The following is a 21,609-nucleotide window of genomic DNA, read 5'->3' as shown; positions in this document are numbered from 1 at the left end:
GGCGATTTTAAAGTTTGGACCCCCCCCCCTATAAAAAAAATCCTGTATCCGCCCCTGTATGTACACTTTTTGTACTCGTAATTGACACATACATCAGTCCTTCCGACAAGGTAATTTACTCATTTACTTGTTACAATTTAATTAATACTAACATAGTTAGAAGGAACTATTCAATAGAATCGTTCCGATGATATGGGCGTTAAGGAATATAACCAATAAATGGCTCGGCTGTTTCGACAAGTGTGAACAATTAGTTATCTTCATCAAAATTTGTCAAATCGTCCCTGAGATCATCTTTGTGACTGGGTTGCTGTAATTGTTTACACAGTTTTGCATATTTCTACAGCACTTTATGAAACCTTGCAGTCAGTTGTTTAGCTCTGATGGATTGTTTTATATATTCTTGTCAGTTGTTTGTTGCATGTTCTTAGATTTGCAAATTCACAACACATCTTGAATTAACTCATTAGGTCGTTATTGAACATATGTATAATATGTTATACTTGTTAACAGATGCGCAAACTTTGCATTTTATCTACATTGTATATTATGATCTTTTCTAAAAAAAATATAGTCGGTATTACATGTACCCGTAAAAGCATCTGAAGGACAAAAGCCGAAACGGCTTTACAAACATTTTCATGTGGTTGTAAAATCTTCTCTCTCCTCAAATATTGCCCCTATTGTTTTAAGTGTACGCTCAGTAACGTAATATCATTAATATTGCTAATTTATTTACTCGCATTGTGCTATGAATTGATCAAGTGCTCATTATGACAAATGTGTCAGTAATGAGCAAAACGGAATATCGCAACTTACATGCTAATACAATCATACAAAGAGCATACAAAAATGAATGTAACGGCGGTCTCAGAGTGGGCAGCCTAACTTCTCCGACTAGCGCCCTCTTCAGTACATAATATAATATGTGCATCATTTGGTTGATATTTGAGTTTACATGTCGAAACTCAAACTATTTTGAACTGTCGTTGAGGGCGATAGAAGAATTCATTTACCAGATACTAGTACAAGACAAACATATTGACAAATGCACCTAGTGTATTTTATTACTTATAAACACTATACGTAAAACTGAGCTTTTGCAAAAGACAACATTCACTGTAATTTATACTTGGAACATTTTACGGAAATTCATACTATTTTTTCACTAGCATCAAATTCATACTGGAATTAATATTCAAATTTAAGAAGAATTTTAAAGATACTGTTTAGACGAAAACACATATTTCGTAAAATTGTTGTTTGATCATGTATATGATTATCATTGGATTATCATTTATTAAAAACAAAAGTAGGATTTTGCAGTACACATAACAGTATTCATTTGATGTAACCAAACGAATACGCAAACTAATACGCATGCGCTGTGATTGTTATCGTATGTATCAACTAATTTGCGCACATGCGTACAAGTTAATCCGTAATGCAACTTTACAAATTGTTTTTTATAAATCTAATAGAGCAAGGTGATAAAATCTAAGCATATTCCAAAAAACTGGTTTTGGATAACATAATTGCAATTGTAGAACGTTTTGTAAATACAATCTCCGTATAGCAATCTACAATGACACCTGTTTAAAGTGGGAGGGTCATCACCTGCGCACGCGCGGGAATTGAGTCCCAAGCGACGATAACAACACACGCTAAATACGCAAAGGCTCATGGGTAGACGCTCGTTTTTAAACAATCATGACGCGCTAAGGCCAACTGATGCATGCGCAGGTGACGACTCCGCCGCTTCAAGTCATTAGCACAAAATCAAAAGGTTCATTAATTATATATTAATCCATTACAAACTGAATCTCTATTTGATCGATTCGCATTTCGACCATTCACAAGTGATTATCAATTTAATTCTGGCAGCAGCTGTCCATAGACTCAGAGTGTTCTTTTTCTTTGTTCCATTGATACTTTTCTCGCAAGTTGACAGAACATTTAAAAGCACCTTATGGACCTTGCCTACCTTTCAGTCTAGTTCTACTACATAGATATACTTTAAGGCAAGGCCCCGTTTTGTGATAAAAATAGTTGTTACAGAAGATGGGAAGCCCTTTTACAGAAAATATGATAACTAAATTAAATATTATAAAATTTTACTTGGGTACGTAAACATATAAACAACCTACAATTGATGGTCAGACTTGATAATGATTACATTGATATACAAATTGAAAGCATTACAAAATTTGCATATTAAGTTATCATACTATGACGCTATTTTGCAATACGGCATAGTAGAGTGATACGACAACGAGGTCGTCATCATTATTCACATAACTGACACGTGTAGAAAGTAACATTTTTATACATCTTTTCCAATACGTCGCGCTCTCCGACGGCGAAGAACTGCGATGTCAAAATGGCGTAGATGCGATTCCTGAAATGTACAACTCAGTTTGGTTGTGTATTTTCGTTACATAGAATATAGTAAAAATCAAATCAGAACAATATTGATGCTGTAAATGGTGTTCCATTCACCCAATTACGTCACAAAAAGACTTCGCCGCCAGAAGGCGCGAATTATAGAAATGGTCGACTACTGGCATTATTCGAATTTCACAGAACACACTTAATTTATAACTACAACTAGTATTTTACACTTTTTTGGCAATCCTCGGGGGCGGACATCCGGGCATTTTCTACCGCCTGGCAACCCTCGCGGTGAAAACAAAGACCAAAAACTCACAGAAAACGGTACTTTGCGATGGTTGTTGAGAGTCCTCTGAACAGTGTAACAAGATTAGCCCTACGTGTGTAACATATATGAATTTGGTTGTTCGGGATTACTTCAAAGTTGAGTTTGTGTTGTTTTCTCGAGTTTTCACCGGCGTTCCACAGCAGCGCGCACAAAGCCCATAGAAATACGTGGTACAATGGTGCGCGTCTTAGCAACGTAGAACGTCCGTGACGTAGCTCCGCCCCCGAGGATAAACAAAACGACTAAAATTACATGCCTTTGTTTAAACATCGCCCACATCGACCAGATTTGGAAGCTTTCATTGGTCCAGGAGTGACCTGTAAAACGTGCATTTCAAAATCACGAATATCGACATCAACGCTACATTGTTAAACTCGTTGTCCAGGCAACCGATAGGTGTTCCTGATACGAAGTCACGTCCGGTATTGATGGATAAAAAAAAAGCAATTATTGGCGAATGTTTTAATTAGTGCTTGACCTAGAGGAAAGTACTCACTACAAATTATTACCCTAATTCGCTAGAAGTTGAATACATGTACATTACAATAGGAAATACATCTGCCGGACTCGCATACTGGCAATGTGTATGCATGACATTAAACATAACTTCTGTTGATTCCCTTAAAAATGTTTTCTAACATCGTTGACATAAATATGTGTTCTCGGTGTTTTAACACTACACAATGCTAGGTATAAGACGCCATGGCGTGGTCGTAGACCCGATTTGCCGTCCGTTCCCTTCTTTGTCTATACATTGGCTTCATGGGTGTAAAATCTTCAACGTTATTTGTTTGGAACATACACAAGATGTGCATTTCAATGGAGCCTCAGTGTAGCGGTTAGACACTGTAGGGTAAATATGGCGATGGGTGAACAGAATGGACAATATTTCCACGAATAATTAAGTTCAGACGACAAACTTCCATCAAAGTTAAGAAAGACGCTTGAAAGGACAACAACGTGCCGTGGTAGTATTCACTATTCAGTGGTATTACCTTTGGATATGTTTACACGGGAAATGGACAATAAAAACACACCATATTTTGAACAGGATGCAGGTTATCATGATCAAAAAAACGAACCAATTAGTGTTCACAATTTAACTATCTTAGATACAATAGCAAAATTTGGAACTGCCAAATTTCAGATTTCTGGCTTTTCCCCCTCCTCTTCATTGGAGACTTCAAAATAAGTCGGCGGAGTTTGTTTGTCGTTAATTCCCTCCGCCTCCTTCTTATCTTCGATCAACCGCGTCGTGTCCGCAGTTAAGTCTGTAGTTATTTCCGGCGACGAGAGGGCTTCTGCAGATTTTTCATCTTCATTTACAATCGGAGATTGTGTCACACCTTTGTCTTCATCCGTTGGACTAGGGGTGGTTGATTTCTTAGTTTCCTCGTTGTTTACCAAGAATCCGTTTGGATCATGTTCAGCAATCGGTGCCTGTATGTACCCATTCTTGCTCTCCGCGGCGGACTTTTCAGCGTCTTTCTGCTTTGAGTTGATCGCCAGGACCATCGGGCCTCTATTCTTTCTTATTGCTATCAGCTGATACACGATACAGGCGATTAGCACACATACAACCAGAACACCTATGATAAGAACGGCGATTTCCCAGGGTTCCCACATATCTGAAAAATGACAGTTAAATGCGCCATTAGGGGAATATCAACTAGAACATGTTGTGTGCATAATATATAGAGTAATATATGGAACATATCAAATGAAAACTACATAAAATATATTTGCAGGAAACAGCAACATTGCCAGTAAAAAAGCGGTTCATTAAAACTCGCAAAGAATCATCAATTTTATTTAACGATATTTTCGGATATTTTCCAGGCCTTAATAATGAGATTTTCCTGTCAATTCTAGCCTCCACATAACTGAGCGATAAAAAGAAAAATATATCATTTGTAAATTCCTTCATCACGTGGTGTGTGTGCCCGAGTACGGCGTTCGGCCGCCATTTTTGTATTAATGCCACATGGGACTCATGAACACTGTGCAGGTGCAAAGACTATGGTGCTTTAACCAAAACAATAAATAAAGGGCGGTAGTCGTCGCGCCACGCTTGCGGGAGATATATGGGTCTCATATAAACAAAGATGACGACTTTGATCAACGAGTACTAACTGAAACGTTTCCAAGCTTTAATTAGGTGATTGGAAGGTATCGAAGAAGTCACCGGCAGTATTCAGTGCAAGTCGCGCCATAGTCAAATTTCATACTTGTGATTTCCATTAGAAGAGCAGTAACCAGTAACAGTAAGATAAATATGAAATGATCAACATAAGCAAAAACAGCATCAACAATCTTGACCTATATTATCCAGTAATGGAAACAAGAATGACCTATTCCCAATTAACGCCTTAACCATAATATATGTCTATATTTGTTTTAATGTTAGTTTCCACAAGAAATACATTTGATGACCATCACATCCATCACCAAAAAGAGTTCACGATCTACAATTTATCACCCTCCAAATTCAGCCAAAAAAGCTACAGTATTTGAGAAAAAGTTGAACGGACGGACAGCCGAACGACAGACATACACAACATCAACACGGCCATACGGTTACCCGTTAATAATATTAAAAATGTATTATTCTATTCAAAGAAAAAGCGACGCTCATTCATGCGAATTAAACCAATTTACCTGTAATATTCATCTGACAGATTTGTTGATTATTTGAGTTAGCAGTAAAGTGGACACATGTGGATGCATCTAACCATGTAATTGAGCGGAGTGTAAAATTGTCTTTTACCGACTTGGATTAAGTGTAGTTTACCGTTTCACATAAATTATGCAAAATCGGTACTGCCAAAAATCCTATTTATTTATAACTTATTTCCATGTTAGATCACTGTGCATATATAAGAATGGCACACACGTGTCTCCTTTCATACACGAATACGCTCTATGAATACACTCGATTCAGTTCCGGATATTCAACTACAGTGTACTATTGTGCTAGATTTGTTGTTTGTTGTGATAGTGTCGCTTGGGATGGGGGTAGAATAAACTACGATAAGATAATATATGAAAGAATAATATGTGTAGATGAATATATAGACTAAATTGAGACACTTTCTTCTGTTTCTGTTTAAACTACTACCCCAACAAAAATAATGGTCAAAGCATAATATGACAGAATCCCACACCCTCCCCGTGGCTTTCGTTGCGTATGGAAGTTATTTTCACGAGTGATGCGGTATATCCTGCGGCCGTAGCGAGTGAAAGTACAGCAGAATACACCGCATCTCGAGTGAAAATAACTTCCATACGCAACGAAAGCCACAGGGAGGGTGTGGGGTTCTGTTATTATTACATATGTTCCATATTTGATTATTTCATATTAAAGAAAGAACGTGCAACAAATCGAATGGAATTTAGATCGGGAACCCCATTGCCCATTAATATGTTCCAAGACAGTGTTAGGCCCTAGCAGCGCGTGCCAGTGTAGAACGCGTGTCACTGTCTGTGTGGAAATATAATAATCATACGTCTAATCTGAATCACTGTCTGAATAAATTATTCGTGGACGTTTAGTTGGGGCCACGACAGAACCAGAACTTGAACTGGACGATTATGATACACTGTTTATGTTGAAGTTAAAAGTTCCGCCACAGAATTGTGCATTGGCAAACAAGCCGTGCAACCGTGACTGCGGTACTCCACAGACGGGATGACTTTCGTCGACAGCGGTCGTCGCTGAGCTGCAAGCTACAACTTCTTTTGTGATATTGCTTGCTGGTCGTGGATTGAATGAGTCTTGGTTACCGGTTAAAATGTTGCTCATTTGGCGCTAATAATCTTTATTTGGAACTCAGTAACGCTGCAATGTCGCCAGCAGAAACCTCCTGGTATCTCGATGTTCAACGGTTGCGGCTCTATAGTAATCGCTGATTTTACTGCGGGTGGGTCTTTCCAGAGCCCTTCAAGGTTTATATAACTTAATTTCCAGGTGATCAACGTACATTAAGTTCTCCCAATCATAGTATTTTATGTGATGTACACCTGACATGCCAAAAATGTTGCTGAACGATTTGAACCGGATAAAAATAGCAGACGAAAATGTGTTTACAAAATAAAAATAGTTCGGTAGCCAATGGAAATACCATGTTCATTTGCATATCGACCGTGAAAATACCGAAAACATTATTGCATGGGTGATATGCAAATTAGTTTGACTCAAAATAAGTGACTGCCTAAAAGTACCATTACTGTTGTTCAAATTTCATTTCACTCGGCAAGTATATTCATGTACCCCAAGGGGAAAATATCGTACTTCTAAATATTGTTTATTTCGAAAAATGGTACTCATGAAGGGACTACTTTGTTTGCTCTCAGACCTCATTTGCATATGGGTTGTGGAAATACCGATTTTGATTTCAGGGACGAATCAAAATAAACTGCAGTATATATGTAATAAGACAAAGTACCCTGCAGGTGAGTGTGTAATGGAGATTTTCTTCCTTTGACGGCACGCAATCACTTAGTTGATTGTTTTTGTAAGTTTACATAGGCACATATACCGCTACCATAGAGGGCGTGTATACACACACTAGTGCATTTACCCAATGGTATCAACTTTAAAATGAAATCTTTTCTCAATGGCAAAAGCAATACACTGCAATTTAATTGACGGGTGCGTGTATAAATGTGTTTTATGATTGTCTAGGATGATCGAGTATAATCCCCTCTGTGTTTCGTCGTACTGAAGGCAGTATCACGCGAGTAAAATTACATTCATTCCAATAATTAATGATTATGCCGCTACATTTGTGCGACTTGAATAAATTCTCCTGTATGGGTTGTCCATTTTAACATGGCATGTCTGATTAAAGAAGATATTACTACGCAGACATATATTCACTATGCAGATATCATTTTCAAAATTGCTGTCTAGAAGGAGAAGAAACATATTTTTTTCCGATAATTATTGTTTGTTTGTCATGATATGAATGTTATAGGTGGTACTAATACTGCTATGCACCGCCGTGTGGCTCGTAACATTCTACATAGCTCGGTGACTCAGTTGTGAGTTCGAATTTCTCGTAAACAAACTAGTACGTATTTCATACACGTTGTCAACATCGCATGGGACCCATATTGAACATCGATCGATGAATAGGGATCTAGTTACAAATAGTAAATCTTATTATGTATATGCGATCATATTGGGTTGTTTCGTTTCACGGAATGGTGCGATTGCAGTGCGTATATTACTGTAGTTGTAATCACAAATACTCACTACCTTATGCGAAGCAATAACTGATGAATGGGGAATAATGATGAATTATACGGAAAGTAACACAATTATAGCCATCGCTGTCAAGTACCATACAATTGATGGCATATTGCGTTGTCTGCAAAAATATCGCCATAGAAACAAATCTGGAAAGATTCAGATATATTTTGGACTGCCTGTGGCAGCATTTAACTGGGCGGCGACGGTTTTGCGTGTATTTTTAAACGGCTTTTTAGATCGCGGCTATCTGTACATATAAAAAAATATTCACCTATGACGTAATTTCATACTCTAAATTGTACGTAGATATATCAGTTAAAACATAACCAGAATAAGAGGTCATTAAAGTAAAGTCGTATGATGTTATCTCATTCGTGATTCCACACGAGTTCAAATAGATTATACTCAATGTGTTTTATCTTATCGTACTGGCTGAGATTAAACTGCTGTATGCTGTGCGTATCACACAAATATTAAATTGCAGAGTATACGAATATTACATCACTGTTATAATCAAATGTTGCTAGTGTCACGTAATTGTGAGATAGCTAGTTAATTTACAAGTTCCCATACAATGCCGAATAGTAAGTGGCTGGTCAATAAAAAACTCAAAAGGGCGGCATTTCATACAATATACACAAAATAATGTAATGTCGTATTTAATTCAATCTACATATTCTCATGCTAAATGGTAACGCTATTGCGCAGCCCTTGAAATTAGCTGGATCTAAATGTTCTTGGTATCAAATATTTTGAAATATTTGTGGTTGGTCACTTACTTTTTCAATTTATAAATAACATATTAATGCCACATTGCACTTTTGAGAAACAGTAAACACGATATTAAGTGACCAATCACCCCTACTCACCTAATCATCAGTGTGACTTGTTCGGGGCACTTGGCTGATATATGAGTGCTCCAAAAAAATAACTGTCCACTGATTTGTGAATAAATATGTACCCTCTTTTTTATTACATACGGACATGTAGGAAAAAATCAAACACCCTTATTTTAGAAAATACCAGGTAGGTAATCTGTCTACTTTATGTGTTTGAACGCTTCTGTGTGTCTTATTTGTTTGGTTTAGATAGAACTCCAAATGAAAAATCACTTTCTTGTTTTGTTCTCATTTTTGTCCTATGAGTAGTTGTCATTCTCTTTAAGTATCCATTATTAAGGTTTTAGCGGTCATGCGAATTTAAAAAAGTTCTCGACTAGCCTCCCCAGAAACTTTTATAAGCGAATAGTCAGCCTTCACCGACAAAATGTTTTACGCCTTGTTTCACTTATGTACATGGATAAAATCATGCTATGAATTCCCCGGTGTGTTCCTGCTAACCTTGTGAACTCAATTGATTTCATATTGATCGATGTAAAACTTTCCAGTGCGTTCAGACCCACCTATTGTACTAAAGTTCAGTATCAAGATTTTACCAGTATTATGCATAGAATGAATAGAACACGTTACTTTGATGTCTGAGTTATTGATTTATTTTCATCTTTAAAGGTCACAGACGTCATGTACCTGTTGGAACTGTCAGTGAAAGTGATAATGTATTTAGATAAATATACAGTAAGCGCGTTGTATACGTCATTAATACGTGTGATGACGGCCGTGAATTATTAAAAATCGTCTTTTGTTATCAATCTATTATTTGTAAATTACAAATTCCTGCTGATATCTTACTGAGTACTAAAGAGCAAAGAGACTTGTTTCCCCATCATGTCGCCGTCTTATCATATCTCAATGTTACGCATGCTGTGATTAGTTGAGACTCGATCACATGACACAATCAATATCATATTAATATTGCCCTCACAAACATATGTTATTAATTATTTAATTATCACATATCACTGTTGGACATGATGTGGTTGGTTGAGACTCAGTCACATAACATGGAATTATAATGGATATTACCAGAGGTACATTACTTGGGGTTTGCAACTCGCATAGTACTGTATGGTGACATCATGTCAAGATCCCATTCAAGTCTCTTCTCGTAGATAGCGAGACTGAGGCTACGACCTTCTGACATGACGCATATCAATGTTCAAGGTTTGTAATGAAAAAAAATAAACTTTTCTTGTCACTATCATAGTGAAAAATGTAATACATCGAAAATGTACAGAAAATATAGTTCTCGTAATCCGTCATATCGTGGGCAGCTATTTTGATCCACTGGACATCCCAGTATCCTAGTTACCTCGGGCATGCGCATTCGCATTTTTTCTGAGTTGGAACGCTTATGCGAGAGCGAGATTGTGACGGGATCTTGGTATCATGTCACCATGGTATATCACATAGATAACGTCATTTAAACTACTGCGCAACGATACTGCGCATAACAAATTGTCGTTCGCTACACTGCTGCTGCCCCGGCCGCTGTTGCTTTCAAGGCTTTGAAAGAACTTTAGCCACCCGAAATAGACAGCAAACGTGTCAGAATGGATATTAAGATATTCTTTATATAAAACAAATATGTACAGCGAGGCCGCCATTGAAACGTCACATCCGGGATCGCTGCGGCGCGTTCTGCGCTCTGAGGGTTCTAGCCAATCTCTTTCCCAGAGGCCTTTGCGCTTTACGCAATAGTGCATCTGCCACAGGCAGCCTTCAATTTTGTGGTCAATCACCTCACTACGCACGGCCATTTTCTTGTACCTGTTACATCTGAAAACGTACTACAAAAAGTGGGGAAAAAACGTATGTGACATCCGAACTATTTATTAATGTCAGACTTCAGTAAAAACGTAAATACGAACCATTTTATCGCGGACTATGTTTTGCGAGGTAATGTTATAGTGGTGAAATGGCGCACGTGATACACTAAAACTTGGAGGAAAGAAACGTTCTGTTAACGAATATAGTTGGGAAAGAAACATTAAAGACTAATTTCACTGAAAGGGGTTTCCTAACATTTCCGTTCATCTTGTATTCTGGTGAATATATCAATACTATTTCTGGCTTGAACGGGTTCGATTTTGCGCGTCTAACAGCAATAGAACACACAGGTTCTAGTAAGTTTATAAAGTTAGTCATTTATAGTAGAAACTAGTGCTTTGGCATGTAGGAAAGGATTGTAATTTTCTAACGCAAGTCATGTATATTTTGTATAAATAACTGAACATTTTATTAGAGTCAGGGCGTGAAACCTCTTAATAAAGTGATTAAAGTAACCGAGTGACTTACGCATAACTTTGTTAACCGACAGGGTCTTGTAGTTCGAACATATTCGAATATGCAAATGAGTTCTATGCAAAGCTGCTTTGTGCAGTGATGATAAGTAACGCGCATCGAACTGTGCGGAGTTCGGGTGCTAGCGTGGCATACCGATGCTCACCGAGAACGCTGTAAGCTGACTGGCTTGTGAATGAAGATAGAAGGTGTGGTCAGGCGTGGTACGTTCGTGAGAAAGTTATTTTAGTCACTTTCACGGTGTTCTGACATTTTTATCTGGTGAGTGGTAAAATAACTTGATTTTCGGAAGTTCTAGATTCATTCCAAAAATTTGTTATACTTGATAAATTTAGTGATTCACATTACTGAATGTAACGTTTACTGTGTATTTCGCAGGTTTATTTCCCAGCAAACAATGAATGTACAATGTATGAATGCTGTTCAATGTCGCCTGTAATACATAATATAAATAATATATTTTGTGGGAGAGCGGGTGTGAGAGGCGTATGTTAGATGCAGCTGTGAATGGTGGATGTCTAATAGATGTGATAAAATATATACCACGTGGGAATTCAAACATGTTTTGTTATTTAAAAATCTCCCTGTACCCAAAATACACGTATAATTAGCTCGTAGTTTCTGTATATGAGGTTACGACACACTTTGACACTTGCTATTGTTAATATATATGAGTAAAAAGATTAAAGCGGGAGGGTTGTCACCTGCGCGGTAATTGAGTCCCAACCGACGATAACAACACACGCCAAAAACGCAAAGTCTCATGGGTAGACGCTTTTTGTAAACAATGATATTTCCATTTGACGCATGCGCAGGTGACTTCCTCGCTTTAAAGTATTTAAAACGGATAACATCAAATTGTCTTGGAAAAGTTAATCTCATTAAGTTCAAATTATTGATAAAACAACCATTTGTAAAAAATTAATAAGAATAAAACCTGAACGGAACCACTCCTTGCAACAAACCGTTACCGGCATTGAAGAGGTTGTTTTTAAATACTACCATCACAGAATGACACAGTTAAACATGTTGATTACTAATATAGGCATTACCTTCGGTGCTGCTAGAGTCAGGTTTCGGCTTCGGGGCAGTCTCGGTTTCTTCATCCTGATCATCTCCCAGTTTACCACTACCTCTGCTACTCTCCGTGCCCACTGCATAAGTAAAGACTATAATGTCTAGGATGAAATACGGAGATATATTGTAAACTAAGACGTTGTTTCAGCAGCACAAGGGATCATGGTACCTACTGTCAATTGACGGTACGTACCCGTATTCAAACGCGCATGCGTATTTTTCTAGTTTATTATATCAATCAAAAAAAATCTTGTGCTTCATTAATTTATAAAATATAATAAACACATTTGTACTACTGAGCACTGTGACTGCAACTTCAATACCTGTTCAAATCGAAAAACACGACTATAAGCTGCCCACTGTTATACCCCCTAAAAACCAATAACAGCAGCACTGTGTGCATTTATTGAGTGTAAATGTGACTGACCTGCACTAATGAGCAGAAGGTAGCACAACACAAATCGAAGTCCCGCCATGGTGAACGCTTGATCCGTCTACAGACACCTAGTAACTAACCACACGCCACTATGCTACTAAGTATAAAGTGATACTGTACTTCTGCAAGAAAAGGGACGACATTTTTCAGAATGACGATTAGTGTTTATCATCCAGGTGATGGAGCTATACACGTCTAACTGATGTAACGGGTTGTCACGTTGTCGTCTGTGAATTTTCCAATAACACCTGATGTACTCCGCTCATTTAATTGGGCGATATGCAGATATATAGAACAAGATTGTATCAAGTCAGTATCTATATTTAGAACTTTGAAATGAATTTTCAAATGCATTCACCGTAAATGACAAACAATCCATCTGTAATAATATAATGTCTTCACTCATCAATTGTACACTCAATGTATACATCTGCAATGTACATTCAATTCACACTAATAACACTTCAGCTATTTGTTAATGCAGCCGATCATCGCAAGGTTAAGTAGGCAAACGAGTTGTCGACTAGTTCCGTGACTCGTAATGCCCACTTAATACTGTGCGTGTCATGCAAACTGTGGTAGGTTTTCATTTATTATTAAACTACCAGTTTGTGAAAAGTCACACAAACACATTCATCATTATTGTGTTCGAAGAGTAGTTAGTAATCACATGGCAGTGAGGGTAAATTTATCTTATTTATTCTTTGTGAAATGTGCCTCTGGTGATTTACTTATTTGATGGCTTTTCTTGGTGTTATTTAGCAAAAGGTTACTTTCACATAACGTTTGCCATTAATTTCTTAATAGCTTCTTTCAACAGTGAGTTTTTAGAGATTTGGATTCCGTGAAAATATTTTGTTTTTTGATGAATAAATCAAGGGCGTACCTACGTTGCTCATAACAAATTCCTATTTTGGGAGAAATTTACATTAATACGGATATCTTTCATTGGGGTATAATTTGACTTTCATCATTTCAAGCCTAGATAAGCCTTGTTTTGTGTCTGAAATTATGCAAATATCATCAGCGTAGTGTAGACAGGGATGTTCCCCAAGATTGGCGGATCACGTGTTTCAGAAGTGATGTTTTCCGAGAAATTATTTAGGAATAAATTAATTAACACCTTATTAATAAACACCTTTATTGAAATGATATTTCTCCTCTAAACCATTTTTACATTTAACTTTATAATTCACTTGTTAAACCATTTTTACATTTAACTTTATAATTCACTTGTTAAACCATTTTTACATTTAACTTTATAATTCACTTGTTAAACCATTTTTACATTTAACTTTATAATTCACTTAAACCATTTTTACATTTAACTTTATAATTCACTTGTTAAACCATTTTTACATTTAACTTTATAATTCACTTGTTAAACCATTTTTACATTTAACTTTATAATTCACTTGTTAAACCATTTTTACATTTAACTTTATAATTCACTTGTTAAACCATTTTTACATTTAACTTTATAATTCACTTGTTAAACCATTTTTACATTTAACTTTATAATTCACTTGTTAAACCATTTTTACATTTAACTTTATAATTCACTTGTCTTTCATAGTTAGTTATACCATACTGAAGTAGTTTTGAAAACATCTTGAGAATAATTTGACGAAGCAGCTAGAATTCCCTGGTAGTTTGAATTCCCTGGTAGTTTGAATCCAGATTTAAAAATAAGAATAAGAATAAGAAGGCTTGTACTACTTTTTAAAGAATGCAAATTTATTTTGTATAACCTGGCAATCCTAAATATATTTAATTGGATGCAAATTGTCAGCTGCCTTATTTTTCCTTCCAGACAACTGTGCTTAAATAAATTCCTAGACAGTACTAAAGAACAGTGGTAAGATTCTCTGAGCTATTGAATGGAAGAAATGGGCCATTACGAAAAACGTCTTTAGAGTTCTATTGAATTCTATAAAGAGCTATAGACATTTGTTTTTTATATAAAATCTATACAATGTTGAATATTAAAGAACTTTCTCCCTCATTAATTCCACAACTGCTGACATTGATTTTAATAATTCTTATATATATTTCTGTAGTGATGTATCTACTAAAAAACTTGCACGGAATTGAGAATAATTCACATCCGTAAAAATATTGAAAACATATGTAACTCTCGATTTCCATAGAATTCTTTAATTTCTATGGCGTTCTACAAGATTTTGCAACATTTATGCTGTAAATGTTTATTCTATGTTGAGGTTATTTCATTCTTGGTTCATTTATTTAATATTTAATTTAACTTATACCTAGCGGGCATACAAGATGATTCAGATTTTAAAATATATCAGCAATGTTTTGAAACAGTCGTGTATTTAAAGTTTAATTTTATTTTTATTATTTTGTGTGCGATAGATGTATGGTACTTTATGAAAGAGATATGTGTATAGACTAATGTCCACTGCATATAATTTAAACATAAATTGGCAATTATAATTAAAGAAAAATTAATATATTAATAATGAAAACAAACATTTTGCAGCCATTTTCTCTGAAAGAATCCCGACAACATTCACTGGCATGAGTGACTGCATCAAAGTATACCTATTTATAGTTTTCATGCAGAGGTAATCTGATTGTCTGACTCAGCCAGCAGCCTGACTACAGACGAATAACAATTACAATGATAATTGTTGTATAAATAATTGCTATAAAGGCAGATATGTAACTGATACATGTGTTTTTTCCTTCTGAACTAAGTCTTATTATATAAGACACAAGTATATTTTTGACTATTTCGATTTTAACTGACTTTGGAATCTATATAAATTATATAAACTCTGTAGAACTATAAAATAGTGTATTTATAATGTCGTCATTGCTTTTTATTCAACGGCAATGAATATAATTGTTATTAAGATTATCATCTATAACACAGTGTAACGAAGAGAGCTTTATCGATCATAAATGTAAGTAAGGGAAACTTTGGAATCTAACCATGTATGACGTTTTGCACATTATTTATTATGTATTACATAACTAAACATATTCGCCGACAAAAATTCACAAATCTGAAAAAAACATATATTGTGTAACGCCATTGTAACGGAGTTATTGAGATAAAGCGTGGATGTCGCTTCCGTTGTAGACGTAAACGTGAGTTAAAGACGTGTGCGCCATTTTTAACATCACTTGACATGAGCAATGAAGATGTATTCATTAAATATTCTGTGTATATCACACTCTATATCGGCAATTACATGGTTATACCTTGCACGCAGTCTGAACTCAAATGACGTCATTTGCTGGAAATCCCAAAGGATAACGAAAACGATGTACGTTGAGTGACTTGACAATGTACTGATAACGGAGATGACATTGAATAAAAATGCTAATAATAGCGATTGTTTCAGACATTAGCTTTGTTTTGAATTCACACAAACGGGATCCGCGATTTGTATTTCTACAGAACTAACTTAGCAGCGCTTCTACATGTATTTATTCCCGAAGACTGTGGCACCGCGATTAAAAACACCGCAGTCGTCAAGTAGCGCACTTCGTGTAAATGAACAAACATTATATTTTACACTCGTTATCTACGTGGTATGTGGACCGATGTCGAACATATCACGGTGCGATTACTGTGGCGCTGTACTTTGAGTGGCAAAAACATGCGCATCTGAACAAATACCTATACCATTAGCCTCCAAATTATCTCATGGGCAATCCGAATGGATGAATCATAAAACAAATACTTCACTTTAGCAACACGCATGCGTGCAAATTAGGATGAAGGTCGCACTTAACCGGCTTATAAATGTCGGAACCCAGGTGCAGGCGTTTTCACGTCGTTTATATCTTTTATTTGAGTAGATGCACAGGAAGTAATCATATAATCAGAATTATAATATTAATTTTTAGTGAATATACAATAGAAATAAAAAAGATGTTTTAATATTTACTATTAGTATACATCTGTCACCGTAACGTAAATTACAGCGTATCGTAATTTTGCGGTATTGCACTGGGTATTTAAATCCTACCATATTAGGAAACGCGAATTCCAAATATGGAAAGATTGCACGCATAAGCGTCCACTAATAACACAAACAAACAAACATGGCTGTCCCCAGGGTTTGACCGGTCCCCACACAAAGTGGTTCGCTAAATCTGTTCTAAACGTTTTGGATTTCGGCATTCCCATGATGTATTCTTGGGAGGAAAAGATATATAATAATAAGGTTATTACGAGGATTCTGTCCTCAGACAGTACGCGATCGCATCGACCTCCGCGCAACCTCCGGCTGTACTGTCTTCGTGCATACTTTGCAGTATCCTCCTAATAACCTCATAATGATAGAATCAACCGACATTGCCTGGAAGACATCTAGAAAATACTATTGATTAGGAATGATAATAACAAAGTGTTACTTGTTAATACAATTAACACGTTCATTGTTAATCATGAGAAAATGTGTCTGAAATTATTCATAGGGAATTGAATTCAGGTTTGCAATTAGCTAGGACTCTGCGTTTCATTTTAGTATACCTAACGTGATTTGATTTAATATATTAAAAAGACTTGAAAGCTTGCCATGTGCCATGTTCGATTTACACGTATCGATATTGTGTCCAATTTCAATTTCTCGCCAATTAATTAACATATCAGTGTTCTCCGCCAGGGATAATTGACGGCAAAACTGCCCGACATATTCCCAGCAGAAGGAATAAAAAATCCACAATTGTCCAGATGTAACACCATATTCCTACTTCCGATTTATCTCTGAACCTCCACCCCAAATTATCCCAACATCACCCCGCTGCCATAGAAGGAAAACACGGTTTATACGCACTGAAAAGTGGTTTCAATTCGTCCACACTGAACAAAGTGTTTAATATTCAAAGATTGGGTGACAAATACTGCCTTTTTTATTTAGTGGTTTGAATTATTAATTGTTTATTTGATAATCTATGGATCCCCTATTGTTGCTATTATATGTTAGCCAATCATCGGTAGGATTATCAATATATAATAAGTTAGCTATGCTTACATTTGAGGTGATAAACGCTTGATATATGGTGCACTTTATGCAATATCACGGGGTCAATATCCCAACCCTGGAAAAAGGAGATCTTTATCGATATTTTATTACGTCGACACAAATTGCAAATAATGTATGATTGAAACATACATGCCATTAGTTTGTTTGACTACTCCCCTGTGGTCTATATTGCATGCTACAAAACTCTGATACGAGTGAAATGTTGAAAGTGATCGTCTATGGAATTGACATAAGATACGGCGGCTATATGTAACAAAGGGGACCCCCGCGACCAAACTTTTCCATTATAAAATTGTATTTCATGATGATGATGTGCATGGGAAGATTAAAGATAAATGCTTGCGTCATTTCGTAATGTATTAACTCATTTCCTTTATAGAATCGTGCATTGTACTTATCCGCGTCGTTGATGGGAAGAATTCAAAATTGAATAACACAAAAAACGACATATGTTTATATTATTGTTAAATCATATTGCAAATCATTCAATAAGCACAACAAGAACAGCTTAAGGGCGCTCACAAACAGAACTCTATAATTATTTCAAAAATTATGTGAAGCGAGGTTTTAATGTTGTCCAATGCTAAGGCAATAGTCTTCTGACAACAGACCGAAAATATTTGCTTAACTTTGAATAGTATTTTGAATCATTTGTGTGGCGCCATCTTAAATCCCGCTCAACTCGCGCGTGAAATATTAACTCTACACCCGCAGTTCGCGCGCTTTGACGATCTATGGTAACGTCTGTTATATTTTTAGTGAATCAATTAAACTGCTCGACTGCGCCTACTCGCATGGAATTTAAGCTACATATTATTGATGTAGATCAGTATCTTTGAATATTTTCTACTATAATTATTTCATAGACATGGGTGTGTCGACACGCTTAAGTAGCAAGTGACGATACACTGTTCCTACAGAGCTGGAGTATCATTTGATAATTTTTGTTTACTGGAATAGATTGTATTATGAAAAATTGTATTTGTTTCTTTCTTTTTTTCTTTCGAGATTCCTAAGTATTTGGTTAAATAACGTTAGTGAGAAGTAACGGCCTGAACTGCCAGCGTAATATGTTTTATGAGATTTGTGGCCGCACGGTCGTTCATTGTTGCCGCGCCTGAGGTAAACAAAAAAGCCTGACGTAGAATTTAAGAATAAAGAGGTAGTTATTTTTCTCGTAATTTCTTGCGGTCAGAACAACAAAAATATGTCTACCACCGCACTCCGCCATTTTGTGGTGAAGCACCACAAAACCATTACTAAGCGTATTCTTTACGGTTTGTTTTTATTAGAGGGCTCTCGTTTGAAGTGTCAAAATATGTTATTGATAACATATAATGATTGTAGACGTGAATACTTATAATTTAAAAAAAAATAATGTCATCACTTACAGTTGGAATAAGATCGATGTGGACCCCTTTCATAAGTCGTGCGCCCTCAAACACTTCCTGTTTCAGGAAGACTGGAAGCGAGGTCAGTGGTAAAGAAACTCCATGGACAGACAAAGCAAATATCCAGGAAGTATTGTTTTAAAAATAAGAAACACTATGAATTTTGAGTTTATTTCTATTTTGACCGAGTGCTTTGCTGAAGGATTATGTCTGTACTATGTTTGTGAAGTTGTCATGATTGGTTCGTGTGTTTGTTTGTTTGTTTTTTGCAAAATGCCATTACCACCATGACGGACAATATGTCTTATAATTGGTCCCAAAGAACAGCATATCTCTTTCGAATCATTACGTAACAAGTACTACCCTTTGTATTGCTTTAATCTGTTTCTTAGCAACCACCCCAGTACATGAATAATAAAAACTACTCGTACTTTGGAAGTGATAAAATTGTAATTTATAGTTCACTTTACGCAAAGTTACAGGGTCGATAACTCAACTCTGGAAAAAACTCTTTATCGATAGTTTGTTACGTCAACATGTATAGCAAATTATAATATACCAGCATTTCAATTGCCTAAATACGTCATTCTGATTGGGCGAGAGCGTGCTTATAGTTGCGCAAGCCGTGTATATATCTCGTAAAACTGTTCAAAATCTCGCGGTATTCTCTCCCATTGTGCGGATATTCTTTAAATATTCATCACTTACTGTAACATCGATTATTTGCCGCAGAGAGAAACACTCGTGATGAACCTTTTCCATTATAAAAATGTTATTTCATAATAATATAGATTAAAATAAATACTTCTATTTAATGTATTTATAAAAAACACGTGCACTGTTTGGTCATAGCGCTGATAGGGCGAATTATACAGTTTAAATAGTATTATCATTGAGAAAATAATTCTTATTAAGGTAGAAATCTACTCATATACTTCAGAAAACAATCTCATAAAGATGTTCGTTTAAACATGCCCATATAGTGCCACGGTAAAGGTAAATTCTGTTATGGGTCACACTGCCATATTTTGGGAAAATTCATATAGTTTTATTAATATTAAAAAACAATATAGCATGGTGGATCGCTTTATATAATCTATGTTAAAAACTCACGATATTTATGTTTCTACCTTATGTCACAGATTACAATTTGAAATATATCATAATGTCATGTGAACTAATGGTCAAGTGTTCTATACTGATAAAATGGCCACCATTCACTAATTAATTACAGCTATAATATAATTGTTTCGAAATCAGTCTGGTATCTCCATCCTCATTGTTGTCTGCTGTAGAATATATCGTAAAATGAATAACTTCTGATTCATTTATGAGGCATTTGCCCTAAATCTTTCAATATCGACAATGATAAATATCTTTTCAAATATTTCAATAGTAAAAACCCCACCATATCAAATTCAAGAATGTTATCGATTATAATTGATTTTTGTATTGGATCGATATTACCTGAAATTTCCAGTTTAAGTGAACTCTGATATGTCAAGTTTAAATTTCTTTTGAAGTGTCCTAATGTGTAAGAACCCAATAATTAAATATACTGTGTCGAGTATTGGTATTCACACGATTCACGCATGTTTTAATAAGTTATTATCGCATCGCTTAACATCCCGATCGATTTTGATTAATGACAGGTAGAGACGCATTTATAATTTTGGCGTGATATTTTTAAACATGTTTTTAAATATTTGTTGAATGTCACTCTCAACTGACATTTTTATGTGCAAATTGCAAGTGCTGGTATTACATACATTTTCCGCATGGGGTTATGTGAAAGGGTTGTATGCCCATATCATAAAGACAATATTCCAATTTATTGTGTTATCCAAGCGTAATAATCACTCACATGACTTGGCAAAGTTGTCAAAGTCACATTCTTGAGAATACCTTAACGTGAACACTATGTAAGTGATTCAGTCCAGGGTACAGATCAACCAATCACAATGATTCAGGGTACGGCTCAACTAATCACAGTTATTCGGCGTACAGATCACAGTAATTCAGGGTCACCCAGTCATTAGCCAACAATAGTGTCAAATATGTTTAGTGTTCGATCTCAGGTAAGCTTTTAATTGATCAGACCAAATAATTACGAGTTCGGCAATAATCATCATCGACAAGAGGGATTCTTCACCGTGTCAAGAATATGGCCTGATTTAAAAGACAGTCAATGTAGATGTTTGTTAAATCCGAAATATGTTCTATTAACTAAACCGCGTGATATAGGTGACCACGCGCCGACGCTTTACTGCCTGCTGGGACGCTCGTCCCAAGCTGACCCCATTAGTTTCTAAGAAGACTGCGATACAACAGGTCGTACACCCAGACAATTCGTCTCTTCATAATCACACTGCCAGCCAAGACATGAATTGTCAATACTGAAACACAATCGGAATATATGATAAGTCAGGGGGCCTGCAAGGTGGAATGGGAATTTTTTATGTGGATGTTAAAGACAAACGTGAAGATGTTGTATAAACTAGGTTTACG

At 36.0% G+C, this 21,609-nt stretch overlaps 1 protein-coding gene across 2 annotated transcripts in view; it reads right to left on the bottom strand.

Annotated features, from left to right (window-relative positions):
• Nucleotides 1–1,041: 1,041 nt before the first annotated feature.
• Nucleotides 1,042–21,609, bottom strand: part of LOC102800732 (uncharacterized) — a 29,232-nt gene continuing 8,664 nt past the window's right edge. Inside the window, exons 1-4 of one of the 2 annotated variants that reach the window (XM_085493430.1) lie at nt 20,966–21,128; nt 12,678–12,808; nt 12,226–12,351; nt 1,042–4,347 (exon numbers count right to left, since the gene is read on the bottom strand). In XM_085493430.1, coding sequence (XP_085349556.1) covers nt 3,863–4,347; nt 12,226–12,351; nt 12,678–12,726 — 660 coding nt within the window. In that variant the 5' untranslated portion in view covers nt 12,727–12,808; nt 20,966–21,128 and the 3' untranslated portion in view covers nt 1,042–3,862. Of the gene's footprint in view, nt 4,348–12,225; nt 12,352–12,677; nt 12,809–20,965; nt 21,129–21,609 lie in introns of those variants that run through there. The other variant, XM_006814285.3, reaches the window with a different exon arrangement.

The sequence above is a fragment of the Saccoglossus kowalevskii genome, chromosome 18, assembly GCF_978046115.1.
Source record: "Saccoglossus kowalevskii chromosome 18, keSacKowa6.1, whole genome shotgun sequence".
NCBI lineage: Eukaryota > Metazoa > Hemichordata > Enteropneusta > Harrimaniidae > Saccoglossus > Saccoglossus kowalevskii.
The sequence above is the reverse complement of the archived record's forward strand: the minus strand, read 5'-3'. Positions and strand labels throughout refer to the sequence as shown.